Genomic DNA, 24,016 nt, shown 5'->3' on the forward strand with positions numbered 1-24,016 from the left:
CGCAGTGCGGCCGCGTTTGTCGCAATGGCCCCGCGCGGAAGGATACGGGAGCGCCCAACCTCCTTTCGCGGCTCTCTCCCCGCCCTCCCCTCGCTGCCTGCCTGAGGGGCGGAAGGAGACGGAGGCGGTTCCTGCGGGATCCCTCCGCCGCGCCGCGCGCGGACTCTTTGAGGCGGGGAGCTAGGTCCGGCCGCCGCCATTCGGCTGGCCGCCGCCGCCAGCGCCATTTCGGGAGCCGCCGCCTCAGCGCGCCGCCCGCCCCCGGGGCGCAGCCCGGGCCCCGCTCCGCCCGGTGCCGCCTCACCGGCAACCCCCCTCTCCTCGCCAGAGCCTCGCCGCCAGAGCCTCGCCGCCATGGCGACCTCCGTGGGGAACGTGGCGGACAGCACAGGTACGGGCCGCGCTCGGGGCCGCCCCGCCGGGCCGGGCCCTGCCCTCAGCGGGCACCGCCGGGGCCGCTCCGCCTGCCCGGGGCCGCGCCTGCCTCGGCCGGAGCGCGGCGCTCCCTGCCCGCGGGGGCCGCTCCCGGCGGAACTTTCCAGAAGCGGCCGGCACCCGCCGCCTTTGTGCCCGGCTCGGCCCTCGGGGGGCTGCGGGGGCTCCTTGGGCTGTGCTTACCGGGGGGCTGTGGGGGGCTGTGGGGGGCAGGGACCCGCCCCGAGCTGCTCCCCCCCGCCCGGGGGCCGCACGCGTGCTGCTGCTGGCGGAGCTGCCCCCTGCCCCCCTCCCAGCACACACAGCCCTGTGCTTCCTTGCTGAGGGGGTGAAAGGGCAGCACAGCTTCGCCCTGCGGGTTTTCAGGCTCTCTTCTGGCCGTAAGGGAAGGAAGAGCGAGGAAATCTGGGACAGCGTCTCGGAAAAGCGTGGGGGGGAGCAGGATGTGTGGGGAAAGGGCAGCGGTGCAGCGGCAGGGATGGGCAGCCAAAAAGAGGCAGGGAACGCGGGGTCAGCTCGGCCAGGGCTGCTGCTCCTGCAGCGTTGGGAGCCCCGAGCTCCTTGAGGAGCTGCGAAGGACAGGACGAGCGCCTGCCCGCCGCTGTCACCTGCTCCTTGTCACCAGCACCTCCCGGCTGGGGGCGGCCGCTGCTGCCTGCCTGCAGCTTGCACCCGAGCGCTGAGCACGAGTGGAGAGCTCAGGTGGCTGTGGGGGAGAAAAACCCTCCTGTGATTCTCCTCTGCGGGTGGTTCATCTGCTGGCCTTCTGTGCGGCTTGCACGCACCAGGCTTGGCCAAGGTCACGGTCAAAGCGTGTAGTGCAGGCTAGCATTGGTGCACGAATTCACGCCAGTAAGCCTTGCTAAAGGATTTTTCTGCCTGTGGCTCTTTGCTGCTAGTGCTTTCTTTAGAAATGGGTTCGGTGAGCAGCCACGTTATGGATTCTTTGGGTAGCGTGACTCCTGCTCTGCAGCAGCCTCACTGAAAGTTCAGCTCCTTCGAACGCGGGGATTGCAGCTGTTTGCTTCCCAGCATCGACTGTGCTCCTCGAGGGGATTTCTGCTAAAATATTTATTCGGAGGTGGATGACTGGATGTTTTATGCTCAGGGATTGATTAGCTTTATCTCCGCTCAGGGGAGCGAGGGAGGGATTGTTTTGTGAAGATATTGATAAAACGAGAGAGAGTTTTAATACCCTCATTTTGTCACTTTAGCTAGTGATTGTTATTCCCGGGTGCTGGTGTGTTAAATACAGGATTTCTGCAGTGTCCTTGCGCTGTTGCCTGGGGAGCTGCAACTTCACTTTCACTCTGTGCTCGAGCAGGCCAGGCGTCCTGTTCAGGGAGCAGCTGGAAGTCTCTTTCCAAGTGTTCGTGAGACTCCCAGTCTAAACCTCTATGGGTTTTAGTATTTATTTTTTCGATTTTTTTTGCTTTAGCACTGAAATTTAATCCCACTATTGATACTTAAAGAAAAAATGATTCTTGCCCATGGGCCACGTGCTTCCTCTGTCCAGCCTCCCCCTGTCTGTGCTGTGGCTGCTGCCGCAGGAGGGAGCAGGAGCAGCAGGGCTGTGCGCTGTCAGCCGCCTGCGGCCCTCACAATGCTGCTGTCACATCCAGGCTGAGTACCAGTTATGGCTGTGCATTGCCCTGAAGGTTAACCAGGCTCTGAAGTCCGCTTTTCCCTTAGTCTGTGGTTCAGAAAGCTGTGAAGCAAGGTCCTAGAAAGCAGGGATTCACCTGTTTGCAGGTGCTTGGTTAGTAATGTCTCAAGTGTCTGACAGTCAGTAGTTTTGCTAGTTCCAGCTTAAAATGAGCCTTTAGTTTATAGCACAGAGACAGTATTATGTGCAAAAACAACTTCAGTTGGGTCATGTCATTTTTTTTTTTAATTTTCAAAACCAGATAGCACTAAAACAAAATAATGAAAATAATTGAAATAATTGCTGTCAATCCTGAGTTCATAAAATGAACACTAGGTGATAACTCTGAACCTGATGTCTTTGTGATCGTTTTGCCATCTTTAAGAATTCCCAAAAAGTGGTTTCAGAGGATTCGTGTAGTATGTAACTGCAGCGTTGTGTACTCAGATACTGAGGTATTTGCTTTCCTTTGGTAGGATTTATTTGTTTCATTGCATCAGAAACAGAGAACTCCCCAGGTGCAGGTGGGAAGTATTGAGGAAACGGAATTAAGTGTCTGCAGAGTACTGGAAATGCTGGACTTCAGAAGGAAAAATAGATACTTGCAGTCATAAAAGCTTTTAATAGCGAGACTAAGTGGTATAAAGGCAGAAATTGAAGGCACTTTCTAGGATGAACAGTTGAGGGTTTTTTCCCTCAGGCTGCAGTTGTCTGTATTCTAACACAGAGCTGTCTTGGTAAGGCAGTTAACTTGCTTTTCGCACAGGAGGTTGTTATATCTAAAATGGGGTGTTTTATTGAAGTATTTTGTTCTTTGTGAATGTATCTTAAATATTAAAAACGTTTTGTCCCTCCCATTCCAGCTAAGCCTCCCGAAGTAGGAACTGCTTTCCTGTACCCTCTCCTTCTTGTGCTTCCTTCTGTAGGCCCGCCGCGTAACCACTGAAGCTTGTGTTTGTCTCTCACCTGATACCCTTCTCAGGCCAGCACTTTATTCGATGGAGGAATTGTTACTCGTTGTAGATAATGCAGGCAGTATAGAGGTTTAAGCGAATGTTATGCATTACACATTTGTCTTCAAGGGCTTTTACACGATACCGATCTACTGGCATAGCAAAACTTCCTTTTCAAGTCCTTTGAAGTCTTTGTCTGCTGTCCTTCATTTTCCTGTTAATTTTTCAGAACTTTTAATATTACAAAGCACTAGATTTACAGATTTTGGGGGGAGGGTAAGGAAATTCCTTGTTCTGTTGCTTGCACTGCTACTGTTATGAACCGAAGTAAAACGTCAGGAATATCTTCAAATGTTTTTCAGGTTCATGGAATGTGGTTGATTTCTGTCTTGTAATAGCTGTGAATATTCGTGTTTCCAGATACTGATGAAGTCATGCGCTTGTATGCACACTGTTAGAAATACCATAGCAGTAGGTGGGAGCCTGAAGAGCTGAGAGCTCAAACTGTCACTTGCTGTAGTGTTTTATGTAATTTCAGACATCTTCATCCTTTAGTTTGAAACACTTTTTTTTTTTCACATTTGTTTTGTTTTTGTTTTGTTTCTTTTGTTTGGTTTCCATTATCTAACTTTTTGTTTTCCCCCCTTAAATGTTTTGGTGATTCTCCAGAACCAACGAAACGTATGCTTTCCTTCCAAGGGTTAGCGGAGTTGGCTCATCGTGAATATCAGGCAGGAGACTTTGAAGCAGCAGAGAGACACTGCATGCAGCTTTGGAGACAAGAGCCTGATAATACTGGTGTGCTTTTATTACTCTCATCCATTCACTTCCAGTGCCGCAGATTGGACAGGTAAGAGAACTGAGGGGTTCTGTCGAGTTTTCTTTTGAGTTTGTGCCTGGAATAGTATCGAGCGCAGCTGAAAAAAATGCTCATCTAACATTGGCTTTATCTCTGAATGCAAATGCTGACTAACCTCATGGTAGCAGTAAGGACTCGTCAAAAATAACCTGCTTTTTTGAATTCTTTAGGGTAAGAGGAATACCAATGGGAATTGCTAGCTTTGCAACAAACAACAGATCTTGCTGTTACTCTCATTTTTTTCATACTGTATGCTTTAACATCAGAGTATCAGCCACACTTGTATGTACCAGAGTTATTTGCACAAGTAAACAAAAGTCTTTATTCCTCTTGCAGCGTGGGGTTTGTTTGTTTATTTTAATTCTAAGACCAATTGTTTGCAGCAGAATGGTATTGCTTAGATAAGGATTCTGTCTTGTGAAGGTTGTCTCTGTGCTCTTTCTGCCTGCCTGCTCCTGACCTTGCATTTTGTCTGTCAAGCATTTTGAATTGTAACTGTTCTAGTGGTAAATCTGTGTGTGTGGGGAAGGAAGTAAAAACTTGAAATCAGGATTTATTCTAGGTAGATTTCTAGATGAGGTTGCAATAACAATTCAGATAATGTAAAATGAAAAGTAAAAGGGAAAGTAAAATGGAGGAGGACAGGACAGAATTTTACATCTACACCTGCCTGTTGTATCCTGTTTCTTAAAAAGACTGGCAAGTGAATGAAACATTGCTTAGAAAAGTAGCATGCAACTGTTGGAAGAGGCTTAGCAGAACATCTGCAATGCTTTCTCCAGCGGCATTGAGCTCAGGCTGGTGAGGAGACTCGAAGCCTACCAATTGCAACTGAGTTCTCTTTCTTCAGTAGAATCTAAAAGAGGAGTAGCAGAGAGGATAGTTTAAACTAGGAGAAGCTAAATCTGTAAATCCAGATTTGTTGGCTGTGGGTTTGGCTTGCTTAAGCATGAACGTTGACTAAATAACTAGGCAAGCAGGTGAGCACTGGAAGTCAGGTGTTTTGCTAACTTGTGTCATTTTTTCCAGGTCTGCTCACTTCAGCACTTTGGCTATTAAACAGAATCCGCTGTTGGCTGAAGCCTACTCGAATCTAGGCAATGTGTACAAGGAACGTGGACAGCTACAAGAAGCTATCGAACATTACAGACACGCACTACGCCTCAAACCAGATTTCATTGATGGATATATTAATCTGGCTGCTGCGCTGGTAGCCGCAGGAGATATGGAAGGAGCAGTACAGGCATATGTGTCTGCCCTTCAGTACAACCCTGTAAGTAGCACTTCAGACTTGACTGCTGTGTCACTTCTATGTCTATAAGTGACTGCTACAACATCATCTGCTGTTCAGGTTTGGGGTTATAACTGTTTAAAACTATTTTTTTAGTGAAAATAGTGTTAGAGTGTTATCTTCTGATTATTTTGCCTTGTGCTCGAATGGTCTCTGTAGTGGTACTCAGCATGATGGTGTCTGCTTGCTATTGCATCATGAGTACCTGTTTTGTCAAAAACCTTTAAGAGGCAGCACTGGTCTGGTGTATACATCCATTTTCCTTGCAAAAGCAAATGAAAAACCAGTTCAACAAGAGCTTGGGATCTTTTGCTGTGTTCTTCAGCCTATGTGAACTTGTCAAATTCACATTGAGCATTGTGACTAGTAGAGGATGCATTGGTTAGGAGTACTGTAATATGGTTTTTATTACAAAAGTTGAGTTTTACTTAGGTTAGAAACTTTCTTTGTTAATATTGACACAGCTGTTCTCATTCTCCCTGGTCTTACAATAGACTGCAACTGCAGTATCCAGCAGTATATGCTGTGGTTACAAATGAAAGAAAAAGAGCAAGTGGCAAGGCTTATGGATTAATGGGAGGAAAACAAAGAGGCAAAACTGTTGAGGATGCAGGAAGCAAGGTCATTATGTATAATTTGAGATCTAGGTAAAAGCCATAACGGTAACGGTGTAATTTAAGAATACAGGTTAGTGGTAGTGCTTTAAAAAATAAAATAAAACCGTCCCCCCAAAATAAATAATGATTAAAAAAGAGGCTTCAAATACTTAGCATAGGGCACAAGAATTTAAGCTGCTTGTGGGGTCACTTGAACTTCCTGTTCTTTCGTATCTCTGTACAGACAAATTGTATGAACTGGTTCCTAATTCCTTTTCTTCTTCTTGTATTTTTACGGTCCTAAAATCAGTCAGATCTGTTGGCTATAATGCTAGGTCATGAAAAAATACTTTGAGTGTGTAACGTATTTACTGGGAATTTACACTGAGCTGCAGGGGACTGGGGAGTTCTGTTGCAGGGCCTGTGTGAAGACCTTTGGGGCATCTGTGAAGTCCCGAAGCTGATGGTGTGACTTTGATTTTTCAGGACTTGTACTGTGTTCGTAGTGACCTGGGGAACCTGCTCAAAGCCCTGGGTCGCTTGGAAGAAGCCAAGGTAGGTGTTGAGTAGAATACATGTAAACGCCAGTGTTTTGAAAACTTGAACTTTGCACCAAGTCTTCAAATCTGCGTTGATCTACAGACAGTCTGAGAAACTGCTGAAAACTGAAGGCACTGAAACACCCCAGAGTAGTTGCAGGGCAAGATATGGCATGTCCATGTTTAAAAGTTGGTTTAAGTCAAGAAATGGAACATTACCAAGCCTTTCTGCTGAACTAGACTATCCGATACCATTCTGAAGTATTGGGCAGGGGCTCCACCATGCTCTTATCTGGAAATAAGTAACAGTCCTTCAAATCTGAGGCTTGCCTGCTGGTGCCAAGCAGAGAGCCTGTGGTTAGCTCGAGATCCCTGTACGATGCAGGTGCTATTGAAAATGCTGCTCTTCTAAAGTCCTTTGTGGCTTGTAAGTGGAGAAGAAACTTATCCAAATGTTACCTTGTAATATTGGCTTTTAAAGATTTTTATTCTTTTTAACTTTTCCCTTCCCTTGATAGTGGAAGAAAGGCTAGTAAATGATCAATAGCTGCAGTATGCGAACCCCCGAATAACTTTTCTTCATGTCTTCCCTTCTCCCCTCCCTAAAATAAAGAAATCAGAAGGACAAAGCTGGTTTGTTTGGAAATGAACTGATCGAAAGAAAACTTGCTGTAGTGGAAAGGTGGCTTCTAGCAGTCTTGCGTTTCCTAAACTGAGAATTTGAACACCAAGATGAGTTGAAAATTCTTGGCATGTTAAAACTCGGATTGCACAAAGAAATTGTCTTGTTACAAGCCACCTTACGCGTCCGCGCTGCAGGGGTGAGGAGTGTGGAGAAATCAGAAACACTCTGGACTCCACGTCTGTCGCTCCGAGCCCCACGCGCATGCTAAAAAGTGGAGTGTATGAACAGCGTAGCTGTCTGTTTGGCTGCAGCACCATCGGGGAGGGTCCGGGTCTTTACGGGGTAAGGGGAACCTAGGTTCAAAGTTGATGATTTTTTTGGATTTCTCCTACCAACTTGGATGCGCCTACCGTCCTAGCACAGCGTAACCGATTTGGTCAGATCCAGGTTGGAAACGATTCGTAGTAGCGCTAAGAGTTCGAACAGTCTTTGAGACACTTGGTTCTCAGCCCACCAAGCGGACAGCTAACATGAATTGCACTTCACTGCAGCTTTAGTGTGACTGGTATAGGCCAAGACACTGCGCCTGCCTTAGGTTGCTGACTTCTTTGTTTCAGAGCTCTGGAGACACCTAGTTTGAAAGTGTTATTCCGTTTTGTGAGAACTTAATAAACGAGGAAAAACATCTTGAGTAAATTGCAATGTGTTTCTTTGGTTATCAGTCCATTTGAAAGATCAAGCCAGCAAGTTCCTTACAGTTTGAACTAAAATTTAATTTCTTTGTAGATATTTCAGAGCCTTTCTTCCAAAAAAAAAAAGTCCCTGCTGTATGCAATTGCCCTGATTAACCCTCTCCCTTCTGCATGTCTCCCTTGTTACAGACAGATTGTCCTCATTCCCATGTGTTAAGACATATCCAAAAAAATTGCAATTGCTTTGTTGAACTTTTACTAATGATCTTGTTTTATTTTCTCTCTTGTTTTTGGTTTTTCACCACTGATATTGTATTTAGAAGGTTTCAGGTGGGTGAAACCTCCTATTCCATGCGTAAGGTGCCTCGCTGAAGGGAGCTCGAGGCCTGGATCTAGGGCAGACACACACCTCCTCCTCCTCTTCCAGCAAGGAACGCACCGAAAAGTCACATGATGAGAAATATGGTAACGGGTTTGTAACTGCCACAGCAAAACCATTTGCCTCCATGCCTGAATCTTCTGTCTTGTGGCTTCAGAAACAGCTTAAAATATTTAATTACAAGCAAGTAATGTAAGAATGTTTTATACTAGTAGCCACAAATTCTTTCAAAGAAATAAAGTAAAAGTAAATTAAAATATTTTTTTAAAGAAGTAATTGGAGATAGTTAATAGTAAAAGCTTCTAACTCTTCTGGTTGTTCATTTTTTTCCTTTTTTCTTCTTTGTTTGGATTGCAGCGTTCTGCTCTTCTGATGATGCGCTGTGATCCTGCAGTAGCGCAAAGGCTGCGCAGCGGTAACGCGCATTGCGTGCGATTAAGCCCTCGCGAACGGTTGACTGGATGATTAATCTCGGGTTGGGTGCCTGCCCAAGCTCCAGGCGCTGGCCTTTTGGACACAATTGGGTTGTAACACTTTCAGACTCCAGACATCAAATTTAACGTGCGAGTTTTTGTGTGGGCCTGTCTGGTAGATTAATGATTCTGGTTGGCCGTTCGCTGCACCTAGGGCGATGAATCTAGCAAAGCAGTTCGCAGCGATAGCGTGGCGCCGTGCTGGTTAGGATGCGCAGCGACTTCTCGCGCTTGCATTACAGGGACCTAAACCTTCATGCAATCCTGTCATTTGAGGTTTTGAAGCTGTAGCTCATGGAATGTCTCCGGAGCACCTGGGATGGGGTGTGCCATCTCACTTAACAAGGACGGCTAAAACTGAAGATAAGCTACATCTTTTTCAGTAGTCTTTCTGATTTTCAGAGTGATTTCTATCCTGTTTAGGGTTCGTCACAATTTAATCATTTTATTTCTTAGCTGAGTAGTTTTTGCGTAGTAGTTTTTTTTGTTTTTGTGCACATCGAGAGAGACAGATACTTCTCTGAACTACATGAATTATTTTGAAGATGATTTCTCTGGTGACCTGGTGTCTAAAAGCATGTTAACCTGTTATCAGCATAACTGAAAAATGGTGGGCTTGCACCTGGGTTTTGGTTTGCGCTGGCGCAGGATCAACAGCAGTTTGCAGCGCATTAGTTTTGGCGCAAGCTAGCCTATACTGCAGGGTCACTTTTGGCTGGTTAGAGAATGCATACTAACAATTGTTTTCTCTCATTTTTTTCTTTTTACAAATATTCCCCTTCCCTTGTATCTCTCTTCTTTAACTGTTCCAAGGCCTGTTACTTAAAAGCAATTGAGACTCAACCAAACTTTGCAGTGGCATGGAGTAATCTTGGCTGTGTTTTCAATGCCCAAGGAGAAATCTGGCTTGCAATTCATCACTTTGAAAAGGTAACTGTCTAAGCCAGTCAGCTTCACTGCTAGATTTTAATGCACAGGCAGTTAATTGTCTGCTTATGGATGAATACTTTGGTAGGTGATAAAGATATTCTGATCAGCAGAATTTTTTATAGTCCTGTTGACGTCCTGTATTAATAATTTGTTTACTTCCTGATGTTTCAGACTGCCTGTATACCACTAAAGAGATATGTTTAGAATTGCCCTAAGGACGTCACACACATGTCAAAGATAAGAAATTCATTAAGTTGTTTTACAGTCCTTTACTGGAATAGAATTTTTACAAGTACAGTTTGGGAATAATGTTTTATGTGTTTTTTTTTGTTTTTCCTTTTGTATGTAAAAAGGAGAAACAATTCCTCTTAAAACCATTTTTTGTAGCAGTTTTTATTTCAGGTCTTCTTAACTTTCCTATGATTAACAGAGGAGAACAGTTTTAAGTGACACTCATTCTTCTCCAGGATTATTTTTCACCACTTGTTTCAGATTTTTCTAGATCTTTGTCATTAGACAACGATTTAGAGTAAGATCTAATACCTTTTAGTTAGCATCTGAATTCAATTTGTATTCCTCTGAAGTTCTAACATGACCTAAAACCACATTTAAGATGTGGTGGACAGTTTCTTCCTGGTATTCTTGACTCGGATCTACAAAACTAATTTTAACTGCTTGTTTTTTGTTCCTGTATCTAGTAAATGGTAATTAACAAGTATCTTAATCTGGAAATAATGGTTCCCGTGGGAAAGACTGTAGGAGTGTGGCTTTCCAAATACACATCTGTAGCTTATTACTGCAGAGTGAAAATGTTTTTTGTTAGTCAAATGGTTACATTTTTTTTCCCTATACACACAATGTATTTGCTTTCTTCTTGCTCCTGTGAAATTGGCTCTGTTTTTCCCTTAGGATCTATTTCCTAAATTTTAAAAATAGGTTTCATTTTGCAGTAGATAAGGGACATAGATAATTTTTTTTTTTTAAGGTTTTTCTTTCCTAAAAATAAATAACAGCATAGCAAGGGTGGGCAGGAGACTTAAGTATGATCAACTTAACATGAAATAAATGTTTAACATTTTATTCTGCAGTAGTCACAACTGATGTTACAACAGTTACTTTCTATTCTAATACACATGAATTTGGAGGGAACTAGGTCATGGCTTAGGTAAGCAAATGAATGATCTGAAGGTAGTGTATTTTGTCCCTTCTTCAGATAAGTAACTTCAGTGTTCTGTGATTGATTTGTATAACTTAAGTTTTCCTTACTAGGTTGTTGATCGTCTTAGGTGCTTACAGATTAAGTTTGACAGGCTTTAAAAATAAATCATGTGTATATACATAAACAAAAAATAACTTCAGGTATCATAGAGAGAGCTTTTGTGCTAATGCTCAAAACTTTAAAAATACTTCCAGGCTGTAACGCTTGACCCAAACTTTTTGGATGCTTATATCAATCTGGGGAATGTCCTGAAGGAAGCAAGGATATTTGACAGGTAAGCAGATAAGTAGAATCACTCTGTCAGCGGTGTACATATCATACATGCCAAGTGTCAGACATACCAAGATACAAGTTAGGTTCCTGATGTAAAATCTCTTTGGGCAGACATAGTGAAAACATGTGCCATGAGCTGAGAAAGTAAATGCCTTTGGAAAACTGGATACTGGAATTAAGAATAAATAATCCCTGTGGAATGTATTCCCTCGTTACTTTCCTGTACTTAATTCTAATTTTTAAGACTTTACTACCAAAGGTGTAGATAAAAATAGATCTGAAATAAAGTCAGGAGAAGAGGGAGGAGAAGGTATGTGAGAAAGGCATGAAACTACCATTTTTCACTATGTGTTTCTAGACCTCTGGTCTGCATGTGTTTCTAAAATTTCCCTTTGTGTAGGACAAGCTAAAATGCTGCATTCCAGTTTAGCATCTGACTGAATATTCTGTATCTGTTGTGTCCAGATTGTGTTATTGCATGCGGTTGTAGTAGTATGTTTGCTGTTGTTTGGAGTAACTTGTTTTGAGACGTCTAATCTGTTCAATGAATCTTACTTCTGTTTCTGGAAGAAGATCGAGGCTGTGGTGTTTCTATGCAGTGTACAGTATTGCATCTGTTGACTTGTTTGAGTAGCAGCCTGGGAAAAGTACAGGATCAGTTCCTTGGACTGCTCCAAAAAAGCATTGTAAACACATGAAATTCTTGCTTTTCATGTTCCTCTATAGAATAAATAATTGCAGAATATTTTTTGAATAAAACTTTAATTTTGCAAATGAAGAAAAGGTCACAAACATTCTAGTAATACAAGCCATATTAAAATAGTTCTGAAGAGGAGTACTGCACATCTCTTCGGCTGAAGTCTGTTTCAGACAGTGGCTGTCTTGTGTGGAGCAGTGAATGTTGATTATTAACACAGTTTTGGAACTCAGGTTGTTTAACTAAAAAGAACAAAGTCTGTCTTCTAGCCTGCCAGTCATTACAAAATTGAGCATAGTTTTAAAATGTCACGCATAATAATTCATTTCTTGATTGGCTTTTTGATTCAGGCAGTACTTATCTGTGTTTCCAGGAACATCTTGCAGAACAGGGGCGTGGGTTTTGTGTACATGGTGGTATCTATCCCTTGAAGGTTTTCATTGTGTATGTTTTTATGACGAGATAAATATGACTGCTGCTCTGTGGATGATTGTTTACGTTCTTTTTCTTGTTACAGAGCCGTAGCAGCTTATCTACGAGCCTTGAGTTTGAGTCCAAATCATGCAGTTGTGCACGGCAACCTTGCTTGTGTGTATTATGAGCAAGGACTGATAGACCTAGCAATAGACACCTACAGGAGGGCTATTGAACTACAACCCCACTTCCCTGATGCCTATTGTAACTTGGCCAATGCCTTGAAGGAGAAAGGCAGTGTAAGGAGTGCTTTTTTTTCTTTTTTCTTTTTTTTTTTTTTAAGTTATTTAATATCCATCAGGATAATATCCAGGAAATATCCACCTTGAACCTGTTCAAGTGATTGTATAATAACTTCTTATAAACAGTGCTGTTACAAGAAATTTTATAGTATCAACAGTTCCTTTTTTATTCTTTTCCCCTTTGAAGGTGGCTGAAGCAGAAGAATGCTACAATACAGCTCTTCGACTTTGTCCCACTCATGCAGATTCTCTCAACAACCTAGCAAACATCAAACGGGAGCAGGGGAACATTGAGGAAGCTGTCCGCCTGTACCGCAAGGCTCTTGAGGTACGGTTGAATGTGGTCAGGAGGTGGGGAATTAAAGCTGAGAACATGTAATATGACATGAGTTTTAGGTATTTTTTTTTTTTCCATCTCTTAATCATAAGCAGAGGAAATTCTGCTCAGAGACGTGAGTCCTAAAATGAAGAGTAAAAAATGCACAGGAATTTCCTCTGTTATGGTAGAATTTGGGGATTTGAAAGAGTGATTATGCTTTTATTTTTTCCCCTCCAGGTGTTTCCAGAGTTTGCTGCTGCACACTCAAATTTAGCAAGTGTTCTGCAACAGCAAGGAAAGTTACAGGAAGCTCTGATGCATTACAAAGAGGCTATTCGGTAAATGGATACTTCTTGTAATAGTCCCGGTGTTCCATAACAGGAAAGTGCCATAGATCTGTACAGGATGTGGCTTACAGCAGCGTATTTAAATTCAGATAGTTGCTTTGCAAACCCGAAAGTGTGGCTATGAGTATGTTTCCTCAATGGAGGAGAAGTTTTTATTGTTCATAACGTATGTTATCTTGATTTCTCAGAATCAGCCCCACATTTGCAGATGCTTATTCTAATATGGGAAATACTTTGAAGGAAATGCAGGATGTTCAAGGAGCTCTACAGTGCTATACCCGTGCCATTCAGATAAACCCAGCTTTTGCTGATGCCCATAGCAACCTGGCATCTATTCACAAGGTAACACATGTGAATGAATCACTCTTAGAATACGGTGGGGCATTGTGGGTACTTACCCTGAACGTGTTGATATCTACTGACTCATGCCTTTGTCTTTACAGGATTCAGGGAATATACCAGAAGCCATTGCCTCCTACCGCACTGCTCTGAAACTGAAACCTGACTTCCCTGATGCCTACTGTAACTTAGCCCACTGTTTGCAGGTGAGAGAGGGGAGACATCGGTTGTAATTCTCGAGATTCCTTTTTGTCAAATACAAAGCTTGATCACTTTGACCAAAGACTACATAAGCATAGCGAAAGAGTAAACAAGTCTTAAATCAGAAGACTGTCCAGTTACCAACAGTAATTACTGAAGGTGTTGCTTCCATTTTGGGGAGAAGCATTGGTCTCAGCTTCTTGAAATAATCTTTTTTAATTTTACCTTTTCTAGATCGTGTGTGACTGGACAGATTATGATGAAAGAATGAAGAAGCTGGTTAGCATTGTGGCTGATCAGCTGGAGAAAAACAGACTGCCTTCTGTCCACCCTCATCACAGCATGCTGTATCCCCTTTCTCACAGTTTTAGGAAGGCTATTGCTGAGAGACATGGAAATCTGTGCTTGGACAAGGTAGGAGGTGTTATAAAGGCCTGTTGTGACTGGAGTACTTTTGTCTGTTCTTATCAAAAATCTAATACTCACCTAGTTAATATTAGCCTTTGTAAGGCTTTCTAGTCACTGACCTGTGGAGATGCAGAGTGAGTAAATGTTTCCCTACCAGTAAAATAATAGATCCAGGCAGCTGTGCGGTAGTATTTCCTGAAATCTGCTCCTTCCCAGCATCTGTAGCGCTTGGTACCTGACCTTGCTTCATATGTTCCTCGCTGGAACATGCAAGCTTTGTGTTTGCTTGGCTCTGGGATTTCCAAATGCACTCACCTTCGTGGTGGCAGCAGTGTTCTGGGGTCGATGCATCTCAAATAGAAGTAATAGATTTTTTCATTTTTTTGTTCTGCTCTGGAGTACTTTGTGTACAGTAACATACTTTTTTCCAAAGTTTCTTTCGTCGTCTTTTCTTGTAAAGACTTAACTATGCTATTTCCACAAAACTGCACAGCACCTCAAGTTGCCAAGAGTGTCATTGCAGTTGATGGCAAATTCTTTGACTAAAATAATGTAGCTTGTTTTCCCTTTGAATGAGAGGGTCACAGCTGTTGGCAGTTTTGATTGTTGAAACAGACTGTGTGAGCAGGTTGGCAGTTATAATTGAAAATGCTGTTAACCAGTGGAAGGATCCAGTTAGCATGAGAGATTGTATGGATATGAAACCTTAGAAGATACTGTACTTTTAAACTGGCTTGAATTTAGGGTCTCTGCAGCCTCATAATCTTGCCAGAGATAGTGGTTACAAGCTGATGCCTGGGGAAGATGGTGAGCATAGCAAAAAGCTTGCCGTGATGTTTCACAGGAACGCTGTTCTGGTTACAAGTGGTTTGTGGTTCAAGAGCGAAATGATAGTAGTGGTGTGGCATCATTATGTTTAATAATCAGGAATGGAGTACTTCAGAATGCGCAGAGGGTAGAAAGGCAGAAATGTTAATAATTTTCAGCAGTCGTGTCTGTCTTTATTTGCCTAAACATAGGCACATGACATCTTGTAACCCAGTTTGTGAAAATTGCACTTGGCTGCAGTGGAACATATGTAATGCAGGTTTGAAATAGCAGGTGCTCATAGCCCACTTAAATGCTGGATAAAAATAATTTTAAAAACTCTTTTTTTTTTTTTTTTTTTTTTTTGTCTGTGTTTAGCATTTGGGTTTTATTCCTGGGTTTATAAACACTTGTGTTACGTTTTCTTGACAGATTAATGTTCTTCACAAGCCGCCATATGAGCATCCTAAGGATCTGAAGGCCAGTGAAGGTCGACTTCGTATTGGCTATGTGAGCTCTGATTTTGGAAACCATCCAACATCACACCTAATGCAGTCAATCCCAGGCATGCATAACCCAGACAAATTTGAGGTAAAAATCTAAATGCTGAAGCTTTTAAAATGCAGCTGAAATAGGCACCTTCTTTTCCTTGGTGCAGGCAGATAAATTAGGGAAGGGCAAATCTTTTGTTGCTAGTGTGTGTTGGTTAGTGATCATCTTTTTTTATGGGATGGGAGAGTTCTGCAGCCTAAGAATTCTTCTTTTTACAAGATATTGTGTTATTTAGAAGGTAGGAATTACCCATCCATAGAATTACTGTGGGTAGGATTCAAAGGCCATGGGAAATTATTTTTTATATTCTTTTTATTTAAGCTTCATCTATTGTTCTTTTAATAGATGTGTTTCAACATCAAGCTACTGCCTTGTTACTTCAGAGTTACAGACATGCATCCATTTTGTGTTAACTCTGCATTGCAAATGCTTTACAAGCCGTATTTTTTCTCCTTTTCCTTCTTCCCTGTGTCCTCTCTACTTTTTCCTGGTCACACAGTCTTTGTAGTCTGAGATCCTTGTGATGCAGCCGCATGCTTGATTTATCAGAAGAGTCACTATGAAGCAGTTTTCTTCCATGAAGCAATCAAATTAGCGGTCTGAGTTATCTGTGGGGCGGAGGGAATGTACCACTTCCCCTTCAATTAGCCTGAGAGCAGCCTTTTTTGTTCCAGATTTTTAAAGCTCTGCAGACCTTAATATAAATAATAAAAGCTTATCTACTGTCTTAGTAAAACCATGCTTTTGTCTTTCAAGGTAACCAACTCTCTGCATGTTGGTTCTGTTTTGTCTATAGCTTATAAAGATTTAAGATTAAAGATTTTGAATTTCTCGGATACATTTGCAATTTCTTAAATGGAGAGGACTATTCAATTTTTAAATAATCTGTTAAAAAAACTTTCCCACAACTTAACTTTCCTGTTCAAACTGAGTTATAATTACGTGATTCTCACTGGTTACAAATTCAAAGATGTCTTGTAAAAGGCATTTTTAGAGAATTGAATGATCAAATTCATTTATTAAAATTGCTTGATTTGGCATTGGTGAGAACTTTGTATCTTCGTTTATGCAAGATGTAGTGCATTATACTTGTCCCAGAACTAGGTAGAGCTGAGGCCTGGTGCTAATATGTTCAATGCCCTATTTTTCTTTACTTCTTTCTCAACTGGTAACTGCCACACAAATATAATGTAGTTTGTCTGGAACTAGATACAATTTTACTTACATAATTAAAAACTACAATACCATATGTTTATAGCAAAATTATTTTGTTGTGAAATAACTTTCCAATAAGAGCTTTATAGCAAAGGTATAAATTATTGCAGGTACTCAATTTGTGATGCCTTCTCTTCTAGGTATTCTGTTATGCCCTGAGTCCTGATGATGGTACAAACTTCCGTGTAAAAGTGATGGCTGAAGCAAATCATTTCATTGACTTATCTCAGGTGAGCTTTCTGATGCTCTTAGCAAACCAAAAGGAAGAGAGATCAGCCTACAGGTTAACATTTTAGCAGCAAGGACTTCTTGAACTAGGCCAACGCTAGTTTTAAGAATTTGGGGGTTTGTAGATGTATTGGCATTATGCTTAACCTGGGATACAGGGATACAGCCTTATCACCTGTGTTATATTATTAAAAATTAATATTAAACAATATTGAGTAGCTTTTACATTAGGTCTTAAAATAATGGTCATACCTGAATGTCATGGATAAATCAAGACACCACAACTGCAAATATATTTAAGCTTGCATAAGGTTACTTTACCCGTGTAAAGTGGGGCAGAGGCTTGCCTGATGGAGGGACTTTTATCCCCCTGTATAAAAAGCTTGTTCGGTTGGTTGGTTGTTTTTTTTGTTTAGGTTTTTGTGAAAAATGTGATAGGGATTTCAGTATACACAGAAGTTGTTACGTTATCTCAAGAAAACTGACAGTAACCTAAAGCAACTTGGGATTTGTGTATATGAAATAATACATATAAATTAGATGATGGTTAAAACCTGTACATAGTTTTTAAGCACTTCATGTTGTTCAGGATCTGCTCTCATAAATAAAAATGCTACATGGATGTTAGCAGAACCGTTTTTTTGAGATGGGGTTGGCAGAGTTGAGATTTTCCTGTTTGTTGTTTGTCTATAGCAAAATCGTGTTTTGCCTTGTTACAACAGTTTTGGTGTTTAGTTTTGTTTAGAATGAGTTGAGGATTTATGCCTCTGTAAAACTAAGAGTGACAAAACTTACGTCTCACCAAATTACGCATTTGACATTTATCCGTCCGTACACCAATGACTAATTGCATTTGTTATTGAAAGCACAAATAAGTTTGTTTATTTATTCTTCAGATACCGTGTAATGGAAAAGCAGCAGACCGCATCCATCAGGATGGGATACACATTCTCATTAACATGAATGGCTACACCAAAGGAGCCCGAAATGAATTATTCGCTTTGAGACCAGCACCTATTCAGGTAATTAAGTTGAAGAGGACTGTATCTCCAAAAACAAACAAACAAACAAAAACACCGATTCTTAGTAGGAGTGTCTCTCTTTTTTTTTTTTTTTTTTTTTTTTTTTTTTTTTATTCCTTCATTTCTCTCCTCTGTGGCAGAGTGGAAAAAATGAAAGCTCATGTTTGATCACTGTCAGAGATCTGGGGACGCTCAAGTTTGTAATAATGCAAGTACAATTTAGAACAGGTCGGACGGAGGCTTTGTTAATTGTAATCACAGTGAGAGAATATTCAGACAGCATCTACCCATTCTGTTTCCCTGTTCTCTACAAAGTGAATGCAGAGATGCAACCTTTATACTCTTTCCTCACTTTTTTCCCCCCTGAAAAACGTTAATATTTTGATGTCAAGTTGAATAAAATGTTAACAAGGCCAGGTATTCATCCCTCCTGCGTGTTACAGGATGTGGACTTAAGGATGGTCTCCCTAAGTAGCTTGCTAATCACCACAGTTCCAAAAGGGATTCAAATAGTGAATACGACAATATGGAGAGATGTCTCTTGGAGTCTAAAGGAGTGGTATTATCACAGAAGTGGGGAGTTGGAGTCAATCACAGACTGTTTGCTTTCTAGTTGAAAGAAGTGTTGTTTTAGTTAGGATAAAATTCTTAGCTAGACCTCTTGAATATTAATAATTTGAATATCGCGTTATTAAAGGAGAGAGACTTTTTGAGGATTAGCAGATGTGAGACAAATAGGATTGTTTGTGTTGAAGTGGTGTGATTTGTTTTTTTTCCCTGTGCTTCACGTGCAGTTGACTGTGTCCTGAAAGAGAACTCATTCTGTAAGGTTCCTGTTTACAGCTTTCTTGTATTGATGAAAACAAGGAAAAAGGTGTCTGAAACATTTGCAAAAATGAGTTGAGATCTGAGCTTAACTTACCATGTGGTGATTTTAACTTGCTTTATTTTGGCAGTGCACCTGGGACTGAAGTCTTGCTTTTTTTTTTTTTTTTTTTTTTTTTTAGGCAATGTGGTTAGGGTATCCTGGAACCAGTGGGGCATTGTTCATGGATTACATCATTACGGATAAAGAAACTTCTCCAGTTGAGGTAGCTGAGCAGTATTCAGAGAAACTAGCTTACATGCCAAACACTTTCTTCATTGGAGACCATGCCAACATGTTCCCCCATCTGAAGGTATGTAGGAAAGTAGAGAGGGCAAGAAAAGCTGGTGTTGATAGCTGTTCTTTTCTGTCAGCTGTTGTGATAAAATGACATATTTGGTAAGGGATCCTGTAACTGTTTTATTTTTTTTTTTGTTTTCAACAGAAAAAAGCAGTCATTGATTTCAAGTCCAATGGTCACATTTACGATAACAGAATTGTTTTGAATGGTATTGACTTGAAGGCTTTCCTTGACAGCCTCCCCGATGTCAAGATTGTTAAGGTGAGAGCTACGCCTTTGTGTGTTCTGTCTTAGACACTGAAGCTATTATTTTCTCTGATGCTAACGGGTTTTTTCTCATAGATGAAGTGTCCTGATAGTGGAGACAATGCAGACAGCAATGCTGCCCTCAGTATGCCAGTCATTCCTATGAATACAATTGCAGAAGCTGTGATTGAGATGATTAATCGTGGACAAATTCAGATAACTATCAATGGATTCAACATTAGTAATGGACTAGCAACTACTCAGGTGAGGCACTTCAAGACATTCCTCTTGGGTTTTATAATACCATCTGCGTATTTTAACATAACAAGGAACAAAAAACCTCCAAGCAAATGCCTGTCTTCTGTCATGTCGATTTGTTTAGTTCTCATACTGAAGGAAAGTCCAGATGTGTTTAAGCCACAGATGTTCTGGAAGATGATCTTTCCCCAAAAATAGAGGGGTTATATCAACAGGTATCTGAAGTCCAAAACAATTTAATTTTGTTGTGTAGAAGAGATTAAAGATTGTCAGTTGTATAGAACTTGAAGGCAAGACGTGATCATTCCCTGCAGCTTAAAGGGTGTTTACAAGGCGTTGTTCAGTTTTGTTTTTCCTATCAAAAGATTTTGTTTGGTTATATAGGCCAAGTTATTTCATTGTAATTCAACAGTGCTTATTGAGCTGCTACTTATATCTTTCTGAACTATGCACTGTGCCACCACCTCTCAGCGCTTACAGCTCCTGGGATTTGAGTGAAAGTGACAATTGTTATTTTTGTTCAAAATTTCTAACCTTGTAGAGCGGTTTTTCTTCTTTTTAAAAACACCAAGGTTGGACATTGACATAACTTCTTTTGATTTGTGAATTTCCTTCAGTTTAGTTTTTTGGTACTGGAAGGAACGAGCTATAAGCTTCCTAGTGCGGTCACAAGCGTTCTATATAAGCATACAGCTGAAATGTGGCTCCTTGTATGTTTTTGCGGCAAAATGCACCTTTATCCATCCTGGCTAATTAGAACTAAGTCCAAAGGAGCTGGTTGTTTCCTTGTCAGCCAGTTCCTTACAGTCTCAGTTACATACTATCCTGCATCTTTGATCTTAATTGTCTTTTTTCTATCTGTTCTATTGTGCCTATTGTCTTATTCAAAACAAAAAGTCTTTTGCTTCTTAAATACTGTTTTCTTCTTCTTCCTTGAAGTCTTGATTTCATTTTTAGTCTCAAGGCAGTGAAGGGACCTTAAGGAGGGGAAGAGTCCATGTGTAATGCCTCTTTAGATGCTGGTTCTTTACAATTACTTGGAATTTCAGAGAGACATAGCCAGGGCATGAAAATGCCAAGCGTTTTATTCCTTGGTGGTTGCAACATCATGGCAGTCACAAGCATGTTACATGTACCAGTTAAATTCTTGTTCTGGGTAAGTAGACAATTTTGTTTTCATAGAAGAAGCCAAAGATATGCTTGTAGTAAGTTATGATGCCAACACATTGCACTGTGCCTCAGAAAGATTCCATAGAGCATAAGTTTGTTTCTTGTGATTTCAGCGTTCAAGTAGCCTTTTTTCTTTTCCAATTTAGATTAACAACAAAGCAGCAACTGGAGAAGAAGTTCCACGAACTATAATTGTTACTACCCGTTCTCAGTATGGCTTGCCAGAGGATGCTGTTGTATACTGCAACTTTAATCAGCTGTATAAGATTGACCCTTCCACTTTACAGATGTGGGCTAATGTGAGTGTCTGTGTATCTGATATGAAGACTGAGGTTGGACCTCTGGAACATAGCAGTTCTATTGTTTAAATCAAGAGAAATGTCATGCAAGTTAAAAGTTCAACTGTTCTGTGGAAAATACTGACCTGGAGCCATTTGAATCCTTAAAAAATGCTCATGCTACAGGGCTTGGCATTAACAGGATATAGATATTTTTTATTTTTATTTTTTAGTTTGATTTAAAATCACATCTGTTCTAGTCAGTGAGAATTAAATCTTGGACAGCGTAAGTGTGCTGGTACTCCACTGAGAAATAAGCCTGGTCTTTGCTAGCCTACACACTTAAGTTAGAGCTGGCCTTGGCAATTGGTAGTGTGGAAGTACGTTGCAGAGATCTTTGAGGGGTATTATTTTATATTCCAGAGTGTGAGCCTATGAATAAATGGTATCACCAATTTCAAGACTTATTCTTCAAGTACTACTTTGTGAAGTATTGCTCAGAGTTGCTGTATCTTTCAGCAGTATTTGGAATAGAATGCCATTCCACTCCAAATTGTAATTTGTTTTTTCCTTGCTCTGTTATCTCAGATTCAAATATTGAATGATTGTGTCTTTTGCTTCATTTTGATACGTGTCAGTTTATTGCCATTACCCAGGAAGAGAAAGGTCTCTGACAGAACTGTTTGTATTTTCTTCTTGGTTATTTTTACAGATCCTAAAAAGAGTTCCAAACAGTGTGCTGTGGCTGCTACGTTTCCCGGCTGTAGGAGAACCCAATATTCAGCAGTATGCACAAAACTTGGGTCTTTCCCAAAACCGAATCATCTTTTCTCCTGTTGCCCCCAAAGAAGAACACGTGAGGAGGGGGCAATTGGCTGATGTTTGTCTAGACACTCCGCTTTGCAACGGGCACACAACTGGGATGGATGTCCTGTGGGCTGGGACTCCGATGGTCACTATGCCAGGTAATGCGAGGGGGAACCTAGACAGAGCGGATAGATTTGATTGTGATTTATGCTTTAACAATAACAGCTAGCTGGCCTGATGGATTTTCTCATTTCCTCTTCTGGAGGCAGAAGGAAAGTAATACTCAGTAGCGTGTTACTTGATAAGCTGATTCCTTTCATCTTATTTGTTTGTTTTTACAGGTGAAACACTTGCATCCCGAGTTGCTGCCTCCCAGCTTACTTGCCTTGGTTGTCTTGAGCTCATTGCAAAAAGTAGGCAGGAATATGAAGATATTGCTGTGAAACTGGGAACTGATCTGGAATAGTAAGTGACCTTGTACCTTGACCTTGTAACATGGTAACATCAGGAATATAAAGTGCTGTCGTTGGGCACAGTGCTGAGCCTTACTAATAATCTTGCAGGTACTTTGAAATAACAAGGCAATTCTCATCCAGAGGTCTCTTGTGCAGTTAACTCTGCTTCTGCCGTTACAGTAAATTCAGTAGTGCTCCAATTAGGCTGAGGAACAGTGCTGCCTACTCTGAAGAAATTGCGCAAGTGCAGGCTCTTACCTGATAAGAAGTGCAAGAGTTCACTTATTGTTCTTTTTAAATTGAAGATTAGGCAGTCTGAAGATTAGTCAGTTTGTCATTTAAAGGTAAAATTGTGCAGTAAAAAGTTCCTGCAGTATAGATAATGCGACAGGTTAATCTGTTAATGTCGCAGCTCTTTTGAAGTGGTAATGCCGGCGTGTATCAGAGGCAGTGAGGGGGTGAAACGGCGGCGTGAACTTGGTGGAAGTTGGAGAGTAGGTATTTTTGAAACAGTTGTACTGGCAGTTCTGGGTTTGCTGAAATAGATTTAAAAATAGTGTTTGAAACTGCTCATGACTGGCTTTAACTCTTTTTACAGCCTGAAAAAAATCCGTGGCAAAGTCTGGAAGCAGAGAATATCCAGTCCTTTGTTCAACACCAAGCAGTACACAATGGACCTGGAGCGGCTTTATCTTCAGATGTGGGATCACTATGCTGCCGGCAACAAACCAGACCACATGATAAAGCCAGTAGAGGCCAGTGAATCTGCATGAAGAGACTGTCTGTACGCCCACCCAGAACTCTCCAGGAACTGAGCCTCTCAAACACTTCTACAGAGATGATGAGCTAAAAACTGTGCATTTCTACTTAATCTGCCTGGTACTCTGTGGCTGAAGTGATACATGATGGTGATTAGAGCACAGCCAGACTTACTTCTTGCATGATAGGGAAAGACTCTATAGAGCCTGGGATCCTTTTATTCCATGAGGAATTTGAGTGGGATTGAGCCGTGTACATGTGAACCTGTATGTATGAGAGATGTAGTGATTGGTGGGGAAGCTTGAACTGCCCGACCAGTTATGATTTCAGGGATTGATTCAATCTGCTGATGAATCTCTCCTCTGATGCGGATTGGGAACTGGAGCTTTTTAACATTTGATTTTGGGGTACTCCTGTTGGTATACGTGTGGTTCTCCCATGATAAGATTTCCAGCTAGCGAGTGTTGCTCCCTGCGTTAAATTCTAAACTGTGCGGACTGAAAGGGCATATTTGCTGGTGTAGTCTTTTTTTATAGGTTTTATAAACCACTTGAGCCTATATCAGCCTTTTAATGTTTGACCTCTGTTTTGGAGCTCTCTGTAATGTGTTGGTTTAGATAAGGACTTCGGGTTTTTTGTTTCGTTTTTAAGCTTCTCCAATAACTCAGCTAATTGGCTTCATGATGGCAGCTCCTGTTCTGTTTGAAAACCAAATTCGATTTGAAATTAATCCTCCCCACAAGTGTTTGAGGTAAACACAAACTGGTGCCAAATACAGATCTTTCAGGAATGATGTTTAATTATGTATAGAGGCGCAGTCCTAGGTACTGTAGCAAAGACTTTAAACAAAAAATAAAGCTTTGGTTTGCCAGTTTGACTGATTTGACCAGCGTTTGGCATTCTCTGCTACCCTTCCTGTGCCACTGTCAGGAAAGTATCCTGGATTTCTGGCCTTTTACGTGCATTCCTGCAGCTTTGTTGTAAAGAATGCTGTTGATTTCAGCAGAAATAATTGCAGGTAAGTATAGAACGCGCTGTCGGCAGTGAGGAAGCTCCGAAGGGCTGTGTACACATCCACGAAGCGTTCCGGCCCCCTGCTCTTCTCTCTCATGGTGCC

General features: G+C 41.4%; 1 protein-coding gene across 4 annotated transcripts; it reads left to right on the forward strand.

Annotated features, from left to right (window-relative positions):
• Positions 1 to 84: 84 nt before the first annotated feature.
• On the forward strand, positions 85 to 23,773 carry OGT (O-linked N-acetylglucosamine (GlcNAc) transferase). 4 transcript variants are annotated; one of them, XM_082770830.1, is made up of 22 exons: positions 85 to 391; positions 3,703 to 3,883; positions 4,922 to 5,165; positions 6,266 to 6,334; positions 9,301 to 9,417; positions 10,831 to 10,910; positions 12,124 to 12,319; positions 12,510 to 12,650; positions 12,879 to 12,979; positions 13,177 to 13,330; positions 13,432 to 13,533; positions 13,763 to 13,942; positions 15,176 to 15,334; positions 16,651 to 16,740; positions 17,635 to 17,760; positions 18,768 to 18,938; positions 19,071 to 19,187; positions 19,269 to 19,436; positions 20,747 to 20,899; positions 21,591 to 21,843; positions 22,027 to 22,150; positions 22,739 to 23,773. In XM_082770830.1, exons 1-22 carry the CDS (start codon positions 355 to 357, stop codon positions 22,911 to 22,913), a joined length of 3,138 nt encoding a protein of 1,045 aa, XP_082626956.1. In that variant the 5' UTR covers positions 85 to 354; the 3' UTR covers positions 22,914 to 23,773. The 4 variants fall into 4 exon arrangements, with proteins under 4 accessions (XP_082626956.1, XP_082626957.1, XP_082626959.1 ...); XM_082770831.1 differs by having other exon boundaries at positions 86 to 391; positions 3,733 to 3,883; XM_082770833.1 differs by lacking the exons at positions 85 to 391; positions 3,703 to 3,883 and having other exon boundaries at positions 5,086 to 5,165; positions 6,266 to 8,100.
• Positions 23,774 to 24,016: the final 243 nt, after the last annotated feature.

Source organism: Aythya marila, assembly GCF_965140915.1.
Source record: "Aythya marila genome assembly, chromosome: 13".
Classification (NCBI taxonomy): Eukaryota; Metazoa; Chordata; class Aves; order Anseriformes; family Anatidae; genus Aythya; species Aythya marila.

What these genes read in the sequence shown, in the direction of transcription:
- OGT (XM_082770830.1), top strand. Translation starts at nt 355, where the DNA reads ATGGCGACCTCCGTGGGGAACGTGGCGGACAGCACAG. An exon ending in CCGATGTCAAGATTGTTAAG is followed by an intron (nt 19,188 to 19,268) that starts GTGAGAGCTACG and finishes TTTTTCTCATAG; the next exon opens with ATGAAGTGTCCTGATAGTGG. An exon ending in CTGGGAACTGATCTGGAATA is followed by an intron (nt 22,151 to 22,738) that starts GTAAGTGACCTT and finishes CTCTTTTTACAG; the next exon opens with CCTGAAAAAAATCCGTGGCA.